This window comes from Neolamprologus multifasciatus, chromosome 8 (genome assembly GCF_963576455.1).
Source record: "Neolamprologus multifasciatus chromosome 8, fNeoMul1.2, whole genome shotgun sequence".
NCBI lineage: Eukaryota > Metazoa > Chordata > Actinopteri > Cichliformes > Cichlidae > Neolamprologus > Neolamprologus multifasciatus.
This window is the reverse complement of record NC_140446.1, coordinates 16,185,714-16,200,132: the sequence shown is the minus strand read 5'-3', so window position 1 is coordinate 16,200,132 and position 14,419 is coordinate 16,185,714. Positions and strand designations below refer to the sequence as shown.

The window sequence follows — 14,419 nt, the reverse complement described above, 5'->3', positions numbered from 1 at the left end:
CCACCAGTTGCTAAGGCAAAGTGAGTATTCCCAGACTGGTTGCTACCACTGAAACTAGTGGCAGATTACTAGCAGATTAATGCAGTGCAGCGGTATTGCAAATAACCGTGCACTTAACTACGACCTGGTGGTGGCGCTAGAGTGCTTCAGGTACAGACATGACAGTAGTAATACACCTGCACTTTTTTTGCCCCCCCCCCCCCCCCCACCCCCCCCCACCCCCCCACCCCCCCCCCCCCCCCCCTCACCCCCCACCCCACACCTCCCACCCCGTTTGGTCGGATTCGTGCGTGTGCGCATGCGCGTTCAGATGTGCTCGGCGCATGCGCGTTCAGGTGTGAAAACACACCCTCTGGGCGGTATCGACTCCTCCTAGTGGGATGGCTTAGGTTATATAGGTATAAAAGTGATCCTTTCACATTCTAAGACCATCACCGTCACGGCCTAAGGAGCACAGACACATCGCGCTAAGGACCCCAACGACTCACCGACCTAAGGAGCACAGAATACCATCTGTATCAACCATGACACCCAGCCAGGACATCGCCCATGCCACAGCCGCTCTAGGTATGTCTACAGGAGTATGCAGCCGGGGTCCTCAACGTAAAAAGCAACGCTGTGAAAATGCCGTAGATGGGACTGTATTTAAGTTAGAATATCGCGGCGCTGAAGGGTATGTGTATACCATTAAATATACCGAAGGGACAGTTGTGCTTAGTGTAGATTGTGGCGAGGGATTGTTTTGGGGGGAACCCCAAAGCATCTCTACCAAAAACTGGAAGCTCTTCCGGACCGTAGTGTGTGCGGACCTGGACAATGTGGGCTTCCCAGAGGTGCTGTATGTTTCCCAGTGGAACAGTGCATCAGGCCCTGAGCTTTACAGGGTTGAGGCTGATCGTTTCAATCGCAACCCTGAAGACTTTATTTTTCTCAGTGCATGTGATGACAGGGATAGTCTTATTGCTTCCAGAGGGCTTGAAAACTGGAGGTTAAATCCTTACCCTCTAAACCTTGAAGAGCGCACAAGATGGTTTAAGGACTTGTTTTTTATACAGTGGTGCGACTGGAGAGGTTTGTCGCGTCTGTTTAGCCAGATTGACGACGCGATCAAGAGGGACAGACTCAACACTGCGTACGAGAGTATTAGAAAACGCCTTGTTTTTGACGATCTGGCGAGTTGTCCGAAGACTGGTTTGCCTGCTACCCTGTGCAAACCTAAAATCATAAGACCTTCCGACAACTAAACAATAAACTGGTAGGTTTAATGTGAGGGGTGTGTGTGGGGTTGCGTGTGTATCTATGTGACAAATTAAGAGCTTGTGGTTTTCATTTTACAGAGAATGACTCGCCGTCGTGGGACCTGTCAGAGTCACCATCAATAGGGCTGCTAATCCCGACCCCCCAGACTCCACCACCCTCACCATCATGCTCGCAGGACCCCCTCATATCAGACCTGTGGGAGGAAACTGTAATCGACATCAAACTCGCAACTCTCCACCTGTTGATGTTGGCGCTGAATGAGTTTCTACAAGAGACATGTTACGGATGCCAAACAGGCCACCCCAGTCAGGTGCAACACAGCTGCTTGCAGGAATTGTCTGAGTATTTCTTCGACACCTACTATGACGATGTGATGATAAGGCTCAAGACTGACCGATTCATCCCAGCCATCCAGCTGTTTGTACGCTCAAACACCACAGATGGGACTGGAACACAAATCCGCAGAGTTGCAGAACACCTCATGTGTGAACTGAGATCAGAGCGAAATATAGTATGCGCCATTAATGACAACATTGTGGACCTGCTAGAAGCAAGTACTTGCGCCCGACGTGTTAAACCAGCCATGCTCCGCATGATTGGAAACTACTGGGGTGGGAGACACCTGGTTTAATGTGTGCTGTTCAAGTATCCATTGTCTGTGATTGTGTCTGTGTGAAAATTAAATAAAAAGACGTGTTAACACCAACTTCTTAGTCATTTGTGGTTTGCACAGTCATGGAAAGCACATTGCATAAAATATATCATGATCCAGCCCATCCTGCGGGGTTGGCCAGTTTAAATAAGCTACGTATAGCGGCAGGGGAGGCATCAGGTGTAACACCTCCAATATCTCAGGTCAAACATTATTTAGAACAAGACGACACTTACACACTCCATAAACCTGTGAGGATCCATTTCCCCAGAAATAGAGTATTGGTGACAGGGATCGACAAACAGTTTCAAGCCGATCTGGTTGACATGTGTGAATATGTGTCAGATAATGATAATGTGAGATATCTGCTAACATGTATAGATGTATTCTCAAAATACGCATGGGTTAGATGCCTAACAAACAAGACAGCGAATGTTGTATCAGCTGCTTTTGAGGATATACTTAGTGAGGGCAGGATCCCTGTGAAACTACAAACAGATGAAGGCAAAGAGTTTTATAATACAACCTTTAAACACCTAATGGAGCGATATAATATCAAACATTTCTCAACAGCTAGCGAGGTTAAATGCAGTATTGTCGAGAGATTCAATCGTAGCTTCAAGGGTAGAATGTGGAAGTACTTAACATCAGCCAACTCCCGGAGATATGTAGATGTCATACCAGATCTCACACAAGCATATAACAATGCTTATCACAGATCTATCCAAATGGCTCCGGCAGAGGTGAATAAGGATAATGAGAAGTCGGTGTTTAACGCGCTGTACAAAACGAGGCCTCAGAGGGAACTGTGCTTTAAATTTAATATTGGCGACACTGTACGAATATCAAAACTGAGAGGAAAGTTTCGAAAAGGATACGAGCAGACCTACACCGATGAGATTTTCACAGTCAAGGAACGTATAGGGAGACAGCCCCCAGTGTACAGACTAGCGGATCTAGCAGGAGAGGTATTGAAAGGGTCATTTTATGAGCCTGAGATACAACGTGTGGTTGTTGATGAAAACAAAACATTTAAAATTGAAAACATATTGGCTAGAAAAAAAGTGGGTCGGAAAAAGCATGTGCTAGTGAAATGGCTAGGATGGCCCGACAGCTTTAATTCGTGGATTCCAGAAAAAGACATCGTTGAGGCGTAATTAACTCAGATGACGCAGCTCTACACACATTCATTCAACACTGAGCATAGTCGGAGAAAGCATGAATAAAAAGAACAACAACAATGCAGGCTTCTATGTAAGCCTCTTCTCGAATGCTTCGGCGCATGTTTACCCGGGTAATAAGATATCTAATTTTAGAACAAAGCTAGCAAAACCTATCGTTTTGGATCAGCCGTATGAGGTTGCTGTTATAGAGATACAGTACCCACGCATATGGATGTCTTTTCCACAAACAGATTCGCAAGTGGAAATTCATGACCCAGTCAAAGATGGAACCATCGCCGTAACCATGATCGAACTGTCTGTGGGTCATTATGCATCTGTGGAACAGATAATAAAAGAATTTAATTTTAAATGTCAGCAGTACCAAACCACTGGAGACCTTAAAATGCAATACAACACAGTTACTAACCATGCCTGTGTTATGGGACCTAGGGGCACTATTCTCACATTTAGAGGGAGACTGGCGGAAATCCTAGGATTCGAAACAGGAGAGCCGTTTGTACTTCATTATAAAAACACATATGCCCCGCACCCCGCAGACATATACGGGGGAAAATATAACATCTTTATTTATGCAGATATCGTTGATTACCAGCTCGTGGGTGACGCCCACGCGAGGCTATTAAGAGCTATAAATATCACGGACGATGACCGCCGCTTGCCTATTCTACAATTTGACAGCCCACACTACACACCTGTGTCAAAGACATTGATCGACGACATAGAAATTGATTTGAAAGACGATCGAAATCAACACATACCCTTTTTATACGGCAAGGTGTTTGTCAAGTTACACTTCCGACCGATAACCCACCATTTTTGAAAAAAAGGATGGCCGTCTACAACACTGATGACTCAAAATATGTAAAATACTACTTATCACAGGCTGGTGGAGAGCTCGGAGGGTATGTTGGGACCAGTACGCAATATGGGTCAGGGCTGGGTGGTTTGTTCCGCAGCTTGTTTAGATTTGCTGTACCACTGTTTAAAAAAGGAGTTAGCATAGTCAAACCACACCTAAAAACAGCCGCATCGGGCATAGTGTCTGATGTCATAACCAACATAACCAGACCCTCAACCACTAAGCAGGACGGTAGCGGATTGTATGTGTATACGCCCAGACCATCTAAGACCCCACCCCCAGGGCAACCGTTGTCTAAAAAGCGTAAAACCACAAAACCTAGCAGGAGAGCTAGCAAACGGACACCGCCACGCAGAGTGAAAAGACCCACAACCAGTCGTTCTAAAACTGCAGCGTTTGACATATTCTAAATGGCACTGTTACACAGTCATTCTGGAGAATGTGTAAAAACAGAGCTGGACCTGTTTACTGTTCCCTACACACAGACTAGCATTGAGAAAAGTACATTTATCGAAATCCCACCTGTATCTGCAATCACTGATGGAGGGCCGATCGAGTTTTACATCTCATCGTCCGGTGAAGATTACCTGGATCTAAATGACTCATATATCTACACACGTGTGAGAATCACAAACGCTGATGGCTCAAACCTGGCTAGGGACGCTAATGTAGGATTTATTAATTATCCTGGATGCAGCATATTTAGTCAAGTTGATGTTAATTTGGGAGACCGGCTCATTAGTCAATCATCCAACACATATCCATACAGAGGTGTGATAGAATGTCTTATCAATTATAATAAGGACACTTTAGACACACAGTTCAGCACCGGGTTATTCTGTAAGGATACATCATCACACATGAATGACACATCTATAGAAGGAGAGAACCAGGGCCTGGTGACCAGAGGTGGCTACACAGCAAATAGCAGTATTGTTGAATTGATTGCACCAGTACATGCAGACCTATTTTTTCAAGAAAAACTGTTACTTAATGGAATCGACCTGTCACTGAAATTTGTGCGCTCTAAAGACGAATTTGCTCTCATGACAGCGGATGCCAATGCATACAGAGTTAAAATTGTCTCAGCCAGTCTCTTTGTCAAGAAAGTTAGTGTATCACCGACCGTCAGACTTGCACACAGCAAGGCATTGCACCATGCAAACGCAAAATACACGGTAGACAGAGTGTCTTTAAAGACCTTCTCCATACCTGCAGGGGCTAGAATATCAACAAATGACAATTTATTTATGGGTAGGATACCTAAATTTGTGATCATTGCATTTATAGACAATGAAGCATACACTGGCTCCTACCAGCGTAATCCATTTCATTTTGAAAACTGCGATATAGAATTTATGTCTTTATATGCTGATAGTCAGGCTTATCCTGCTAAACCATTCCAGCCCAATTTCCAGAGAAAACACTATACCAGAGAATTTTACCAGCTGATACAAACCACAGGAAGACATTTAAAGGACAGGTCCTTAGCTATTACGCGTGCGGACTTTGGTAACGGCTACACTTTATTCTGTTTCAATCTGGAAGCTGACGAAGGACATTCAGGGAATGTGTCGTTAATTAAAACAGGGAACGTGAGATTGGAAACCCGTTTCAGAAATCCACTACCCCGTACAGTGAACCTCTTGTGTTATTCGGTATTTGATTCAGTCATTGAAATATCTAACATGAGACAGGTGCTCTTGGACTACTATTGAGACAAAAACGGTCATGAACACTATAGAACTATCAGCCGTGATCGGCAGCATTATCAATAAAAACACACATTTCCTAGGCGTGTTAGCCTATGATCAGCTAACCACTGAACGGCTTCAAAGACTCCCTGCTATGAGTATTGTAAACACCCACCCTTCTACGATGCCCGGGGAACATTGGCTTGCTGTTTATATTTCGAGAGACAGACGCGGTTATTTTTTTGATAGTTTTGGTCACTCGTTAGACAGTTTTCCCCCAGCAATAAAGATGTTTCTTCTAAAAAACTGTTCCACTGTTTTATATTCAGGAAAACAAGTGCAGAACGACTTCTCCATCACATGCGGTCAACATTGTGTATTTTTTTTATATCATGTGCAAAATGGTGTATCTTATGAGCGTGTGCTTAACATGTATGGGTCTGATTTAATTTGTAATGATGCTATGGTGTGTCGATTTGTCAACAACATACAACCTGTTGCTGTATGCAGTGATTACGTGTGTGTGCAATGCGGATACTGACATGTACTAATGAGAATAATAAAAACAACATGAGAGCATGATAATCGAGTCAATGGTATTTATTATCAAATCTCGTATATAAATATATAGATTTACAACATACATTGTTTAAACATAAATAAAAGAAATCAAACATTAAGCCGTAATAAAAAAGAAAAACATATATTTAACAATAATAAAGACATAATATATTTAACAGTAATAAAATAAAACAAAACAAAACAATTTAGCAGCAATAAGTGAAAAAAAAAACATTACAGTAGAAAAAACACCAAACAGCAAATATTTTTAGCAGAAAAACAATTTCAGGTGCAATAAGAAAAAACCTGAATTCAAAAAACCAACCACTCTACAGGACCCCCCTTTAATTTGTTTTTTTTATTCTTTATTTTTTTTAGTGTACTATGTCGCAGCGGTCCACCAGGGGTGATCTTTTTTGGTGTGTGTTTTAAAAAACCAGGGTCTTCAGACAGTGTGTGATCGGTTTTATACATGGCGACGGTCTTACGTATGCCTGTGTTAGATATGGCTGATAACGGTACGTTTAAATCTGAGACAGCTTTTAAAAACTCTGTCCAGCCGATAGGTCTCAAACCCTCAGAGGGTGCGTGTGTGGTTGTGACGCCTTTAATTAGATCATAAATGTGTGAACCTGGGATGGTGTGTTTATCAACAACAATTTCGCCTTTGTCGTTGTAAGAGATCAAGTGTGGCGAACGGCTCACCGCTGATAGAATAAGTTCTGCATTCCTCCTACACCTTTTAGGTATGTATGTTAAAACATTCTCCGCAACAAGATCCCTCACCCCTGCATCACCATGAACAGGCGATGTGTCCGTCGACTGGGGTTGCACATCCCTGTTAAATTGTTCAGGTAATGATAAAGACAATACATTCTTTTCACGGGCACCTTGTCTCACAAGGGTAAGGTATCTTTGGAGAATATCGCTGTATTTTTTAGCCTTCTCATACACATCTATGTCAGAATCTTGTAACACTTGTAACATCTCCTTGTCCAACTCGTTCTGAGACTGTTGTCTGATGCTGTCTGTTTGCTGCTGCTGCTGCTGCTGCTGTTGCTTTATTAAGTCCAACTGGTGTTGGGGTACCAAAAACATCTTTTGCACATGTTCCATTTTCACCTGTTTGCTATCAGACTGGTTATGAAAGGGATTGCAGCCCCTAATAGCGGCAGTAAAAACCCTCCAGATTGGTTGATTGTCTTTCTCTTTTTCAAAGTTTTTATTTTTTTGTCTGCAATCAGTCTGATTATTGATTTTTTCTTTTTCAGCTGTTTGTACTGCTGATTGGTCAGTGGTATGTTACCATGCAATACATTAAAGGCTATCTCACACAGCGCATTGATAAAATCTAAGTTTGAATTACTAATAATAACTCTGCGTAGAGTAGGAGGAGCCCTGTATATCATCTCCAACAGAGACAGATTCCTCCGCATGCGTGATGACATCCTTTCACCTCTTTGCTGATTTTTGTTTTGGAATGTAAACAACCGGACGCTCTGATAGTAAATTTGTTCTGAGTCTTAAATAGTCCGGGGTCTTAGCTTTATAGTCTATTAAAAGATACCCGTATGTTGTGGATGTGGCATCATTAAACGCTTCTATAAAATATTTAGTATTACCCGGAAACATTTGCCTACCTAAAAGCATAACCTGATATTTATCTCTCGGATTTTTAAACAATATTAGATAGTTAGTGTTCAAGGAAATGGTTCTACTGGATTTTCCTTGAATAAACAAATTCTGAACTAGATATATACAACTCAAATTCCTATGATGCACATACTTTGTGAACACATTTTGAACTTCTAAATTGTTAGCTGCATCGTTCATTACATCGTCTATAATTAACAAATTGTTCTTTTCTGCAGGAAGAAGGGTGTCATCAGCAAGAGATTCGGGTATACCGTTAACAAAGTTTATGTCTCTTATCTTAAGAAGCTGGTCATATAATGGCTGCCAGCATGAGTATATATATACAATATTGTCAATGCTGCATGATATAATCCGGGAAGAATTTTCAATTATGCTTTTAACAAAAAAAGTCTTGCCGCAGTTACTGGGACCGCTGACCACCATACTGAACGGGTGCTGCAACCGGGCGTCAAACCCCTGTTCTAATTTAAAATCCATAAGGTACGGTTGTATAGTCTGGGAGCACACGGCGCTTATTGTAAACAACTTTAACTTTTTTCACAATGGTTTTATTCTTCAAATGAAGCTTCTTTTTATCGCGTCTGATGCTATCAGACACGGCAACTAGGTGTGCGTCTGATGTCTGATTGGTTACAAACTTGTGGACTAAACCTTTCAAGGATTCATGGGTGACAACTTTTGAGTTTAGTGCGTTCAGTGTCACGCCTTTACATTTGACCTGGGTCTTGCCCAACGATGTGTGATACGCGTAGCATTTTGGCCCACCGGAAACAAATTCCGCTATGTAATCCTCCACACCACCCTCTCCACAGTCTAATTCGCTTGTGAGATCCCCCAGAAACGGACCTAGAGGAGGCATCCACTCGCCAGGGCGTGCCGTGAAAATGACACTGTCCGTGTCACAATACAGCACGCGCTGCTGCAAGTTGTCTAGCAAATCATACAGCATGAGTCTGGCGTATGCAGTGGTCATGGCCCCGACAAAAACATTAACGTCCTTAACACGGGAAGCTCTACCATCAGCATGCCGCCACTGCACCATTGCGACGTCGTCAGAGATGAAACAAAACTGACGCACGTCGTACTGGTCGCTAAACATTAGCTGGCTAAATCTGGAAGGGTCTGTAATGAGCTCAGATGATGCCATATTTGACCTCATGCTGAAACGACCCCATAACGAGTTTAGCAACAGCTTGTTACAGTTACGAACAGCTTTATTTACACAAATCTTGGATGGGTCTAACATTATTCCCTCCTTCTCATAATACTCGTCTATGTACTTCTTCTGTTCGTCAGGTGTCTTGACGTGTTCAGGATACCCCGAGGCCTCCTGTTTGAGTTTTAGGAAGGCTTTCACATAGTCTTTAAACAATGTGTCGGTCTTATTGGGGAAATGCCACACCTCATCAATAGCAAGAACCTTGTATCCCTTCTCAACAGCTTTTTCAAGCTCAAATGAGACCCAAGTGCCTTTCAATACCCGCTCACTGTCCCTGTGCCCACATGCAGTATGCTGGTTTTGGTCTTCAGCACACATGCTGCAGAGTGGAAACATCAGTTTTCCGTGGCACCTGTAGGGAAGGACGGGGTGAAAAAGACCCTTAGGGGGGAGCACTGTGCATTTAACAAAGCCGAAATAATTTTCTATCTTGTCAAAGTTGGTGTAAATGACTTGAGGGTGTCCTACAGGATAGTCTTTTTTAGACTGCACTGTGGGATAGAGACTGGTGAAGTCGTAGTAAAATATTTTTTCATCACAACCAGTCTTGTGGTACAGCTTTATAGCATTTGTGCGACCTCCAAAAAGAGCGTCTCGGGGATTCATGCGTTCTGGCTTTCTGTATGTGTGCATGAAAGCCACAACTGTAGGGTCTGTCTGCTTCAAGCCAGCCCATTCACATTCCCACATCACTATTACGCTCACACTGTGTTGTGATCTCAGTGCATCAACTTTGTCACAAAACATGCGATGCAGCAGTCCATAGGATGCTTTGCTGACAGGATTAACTTCGCTCTCGGGGTAACATTTAACACAGCCGTGGTGAAAACATCCTGCAAATTCATAAGCTGTATTACTTGTGGGGTCAAAACCGTCCACAAAATACGGTCCAACCCTCTGTTCGCCTCCTCTGAGAGCATGTTTTACCACTTTGTTGGTGGTATGGGACACGTATTGAAGCCATTCGATAGAGACGTTAGAAAACGTCTTATTCTGCTCAACGTATGCCCCGTCATACGTGAGAGCGAGCGTGTCTCTAGGCAGAAACAGCGTTTTATACACACCCATACTAAATGCAGCCAAGGTGGTATACATGAATGGATCAACTTGTGTACAACCCAGTAACGTGTCACGATAAATGCTGCATGCTTTACGCAGGACATCAACATCGTTAACACAGTAACGCCTGAGTTCAGCCTGAAAATCAAAGGGATTCTGTGAGGCAACCTGGTACCATTCCATGAATCGCACCTTATCGCTTTCAGACATGTACTCATAGCCGTAGAAGGAGGGGTCTGGGTACGGGCCCACATAATGCTCATTATCCCTCGTATTAAACCTGTGTGGGAAATGGCCCTTCTGCAGGTCTTGAAAACCTAAAGCAGAGGGTATTTTGGCAAGGCCCATGGGCAAAAAGCTGAACGAATCAATCCATCGCTGGTCATAGTCCCTGTCATACATCAAAATCACACGGCTGCCGCTCATTATGACACTAGGTGTTATGCACTGTCTGACAAAGTACTCGAGGAGTATGTAGTTGTCAAAGCCAGATGCATTATGTGCTATGAAAGTGTACCCACGAAACCTTGGGCGTCTGTAATGTTGCACAAACGCCTCCACACACTTTAATGTGTTAAATGTGAACTTATTGCCCTTCAGATCAGACGCACACACAAAGTTAGCCTCGTGTTTACCGTTGTGGTACCTAGTCTCGAAATCATATAAAATGTATTTATCGGTAGGCTTCTGTTTTTCAACAGGCTGTATGAAACACTGATGGTCGGAGTCTCCGGTTAATTTAGGCTCGCGGCAGTGCTCGCATCTAGGCTGGGCACATCTGTGTGGCGATTTCTTGGATTCTTTATATGTGGTGCCACAGTGCATGCAATGTTTCATATTATCACAGGGGATCATGTTGTGTTTTAATTCTGGTAATTTGTGTTGCTGGTAACAGTGTTGTGATTTGCAGATGCGGTTACAGTCGCTGCATTTCACTGTGGGACCCCTGTGGTGTTGACAGAGTGTATAACACGTGTTACATCTATGTTTACAGGAATGATGTAATGGTGAATTATATGTACTGTAACAGAAATTACACACATAGGATGCACCAAGAAAAGCGGTTGGGTTTAAAATCATGTGGTAATGTTGATTATGGAGATACATCATCAACGTGTTTGTGTTTGGCTCTTCATGTGTGAAAAAACATTCCAGGCGTTTACGCCCTTCTGTGTGGTAATAGATTACAATCTTAATGTTGAAGTGCTTCTCAAATTTACTGACATCTGTGAATGATACTTGCTGCTTGTCGCATAGACCTACTTCAGCATGCATCCGTTTAGCTGTAGCGAGTTTTTCTAGCTCAGAGGCTGATGAGTTTAATGAATGTGCTATACATAGGGAGAAGCACAAATTGTTGTGTGTGTTGTTTGGTGTGTATAAATGTCTGCCTTTCTTTGAGAGAATCTCATCATAAGGGATTTGTGCCAGTCTTAAGCGAGCCCCACCACTACTGTTCTGAGCTACCGTGACAATAAACTCTAATTCATCATCACCGATAGATTCATCATTACTCTGCATAACTTGTGCAATTCGATCGAGAAACAGCTCCGGATCATACCGATCATCAGCGTTTAAAACAGCCTGAACATCTGAAGCCAGCGAGGGGCCACGCAGGACTACGTTTAGAACGCTGCCCTGTTGAGATCCATCCACAGCTCGGTCTACCACATTGGCTAAGCACTCGCGCACTCGCGCAGGTACTTGTTCTGGATGATCAAGACTTATACCCCTAAAATCAAGGCGCTCACGCAATTCGCGAGCATTAAAATTAGGTATCTCTCTAATGTGTGGCTGGGAGCGCCTGCCAGATCCAGATTGCACAACGGGCTCAATCACGATAGTATCACTTTGTGAGAAATTTACAATGACTGAGGGGGTGTGTGGTGTTGCAGCGGTGCCCGGACACGCATGTGCGTCTGTAGTACTAGTAGAAGCGGTAACAGACTCAATAACAGCAGCAGCAGCAGCAGCAATACGGTTAGCATCAGTAACAACAGTGGTCCGAGCATCACCTGATGTACTACCACTATTATTAACAACAACAATAGACCCATCAGCAATAGCAGGCGTAGGAACAGTCTGACGAGGATGTGTATCAGATGAGGCTGATGCAGGCACACTATTAAGTCTAGCTATAAAATTGTCTAATTTGTTATCTGTTTCTTCAGCCCACTGCATAAAAGCCTCTAAGTCAAAACATCTAACAGGACTGGAGGTTCCGTTATTATGTTTAAATAATTTATTTGGAGGGTCCATGGTCTGGATTTTAAAAGTCAGGGACTTGAAATTTTGCTGCAGATGATGTCTAATGTACTACACACTTTTTTTTATGAATTTGATAAACTGTTGGTTTTGTATCTGTGCTTCTTGGTGGTATTGATTGAGTCTAGCTTCAATCAAACATAATTTATCAACTAATGAAGCTATATGACTCTGTTCAACAGGTTGAGCGTCTGAAACCTTCATGTAAGCATCATACGCCGCTGATATTTGAGAGTCTGTTATACCGTCGTCTTCAAAATCTACGTGTGAATCAATGCTATTTCTGACACATTCTGGTGGGGTGGGTATATGAACAAGATCGAAATCTGATATACTGTATTCAAAAACATCAGAGAAATCACGAGGCAAGCACTCACTCGGGGGTGTTGCAGGACCGCTGATGAAGATCGCTTCTGATTCTCCACTGTTGCACAAAGGTCCAGGTTTTTGTTGTTCTGGGAGGTCGATACTGCTTAAACATTCCAAAAACGTCTGGAGTACGGTGTCCTGATCATTATGTGGAGGGGTACTGTGCTGCAGTCTGTGAAGATAGATATGTGTTAAAACATTTATACAAGCACCCATTTCAAACAGAATAAGCGTGTCTCCCTCTCTATCTCTTTTTATCTAATTTATATATATATACCTTGTAGTGTGCGTTATTCCTGACGGCCCTGGTTCTCCGCACATAAGGTTCTCTGGCGTGGCTCTGTATGTGTAAAACGGTCGGTTTTAGAACATTTGGAATTGTTTAAACCCATTTGCTGTTTTTTAAATACACAATTATACACCCCGTTGTATACATACCTTTTGTAAGGATTGGCTCTGTGGTCGCGGTGTCTGAATGTTTTCCTGCTCAGTTTGTTAACCCTGGAACAAATCAAAGAAAAACTCTGTTATTATATAATTTAAAACAATCGCAACCTTAAAACATACATACGATTAAAAATCGCGTAATTCTGTACACACCTTGTGCCTGTTAGAGATGTTGTTCCATCTTTAAAATCCCCCGTTTCTAAAGAAAAGGGTGCTGTGCCGTTCTCCCGAACTCCTGAAAATTAAGCTTTTGTTTTAGGAAAAAGATAGTTTGAATATCCTATAATATGTTAACATAACACTTTTAAAAATACAATAATAGGTTTTGTTTTACTTACCGCTTAAGATGTCCATGTTATAAAGAACGATGATAGTTTTGATGGTCTCAAAGAAAGTAATGTTGTCGCGACGAATGGTGAGTTCACCCTGAGCTTCGCATAGGTCTCGGTTAAATACCTTCTCCAGGAACAATGCCAGTACACAACTGCTTCACACCTTAAGTTCACACTCCCATGCTACTTCCCAGAGTTCTCGAAGAGACAAAAGACACCTAGTCTGGAGGTCCTGTTTCCCACCATCAACCTTACTACACCCCACCCTCCCCCCTACCATTTGTCTAGACAGGTTTGCCTTAGTTCAACATTGCGAAATCCCGATTTTTAAATAAAATGATCGCATCAACCCTGTAAAGAAAACTAGTTAAATTAAATAAAACGCTTGTGAACATGCCGACATTACCCATTCGGAAGAAATTCCCACTTGTGCCGTTTTCAAAATAAATTGCATGTATCGCAGCAAGCTGAGATATTGTCAGGTTTATAAAATTAGTCTAGCCTCAGTACACAACTGCTTCACACCTTAAGGTTCACACTCCCCAAGCTACTTCCCAGAGTTCTCGAAGAGACAAAAGACACCTAGTCTGGAGGTCCTGTTTCCCACCATCAACCTTACTACACCCCACCCCCTACCATTTGTCTAGACAGGTTTGCCTTAGTTCAACATTGCGTAATTCCGATTTTAAATAAAATGATCGCATCAACCCTGGAAAGAAAACTAGTTAAATTAAATAAAACGCTTGTGAACATGCCGACATTACCCATTCGGAAGAAATTCCCACTTGTGCCGTTTTCAAAATAAATTGCATGCATCGCAGCAAGCTGAGATATTGTCAGAATTATAAAATTAGTCTAGCCT

General features: G+C 42.7%; 1 protein-coding gene across 1 annotated transcript; it reads right to left on the bottom strand.

Annotated features, from left to right (window-relative positions):
• Window positions 1–415: 415 nt before the first annotated feature.
• On the bottom strand, window positions 416–13,187 carry LOC146512766 (uncharacterized). Its single transcript, XM_085171011.1, has 3 exons — window positions 13,056–13,187; window positions 8,734–12,950; window positions 416–444 (listed from the first exon to the last, which is right to left on the bottom strand). Exons 2-3 carry the CDS (start codon window positions 12,401–12,403, stop codon window positions 416–418), a joined length of 3,699 nt encoding a protein of 1,232 aa, XP_085027137.1. The 5' UTR covers window positions 12,404–12,950; window positions 13,056–13,187.
• Window positions 13,188–14,419: the final 1,232 nt, after the last annotated feature.

Excerpts from the sequence above, each read along its gene's own strand:
- LOC146512766 (XM_085171011.1), bottom strand. The coding sequence starts at position 12,403 with ATGGACCCTCCAAATAAATTATTTAAACATAATAACGGAACCTCCAGT. Across the intron at positions 445-8,733 it reads CATTTTCACGGCACGCCCTG|GCCGTGACGGTGATGGTCTT; the intron begins GCGAGTGGATGC and ends TGTGCTCCTTAG.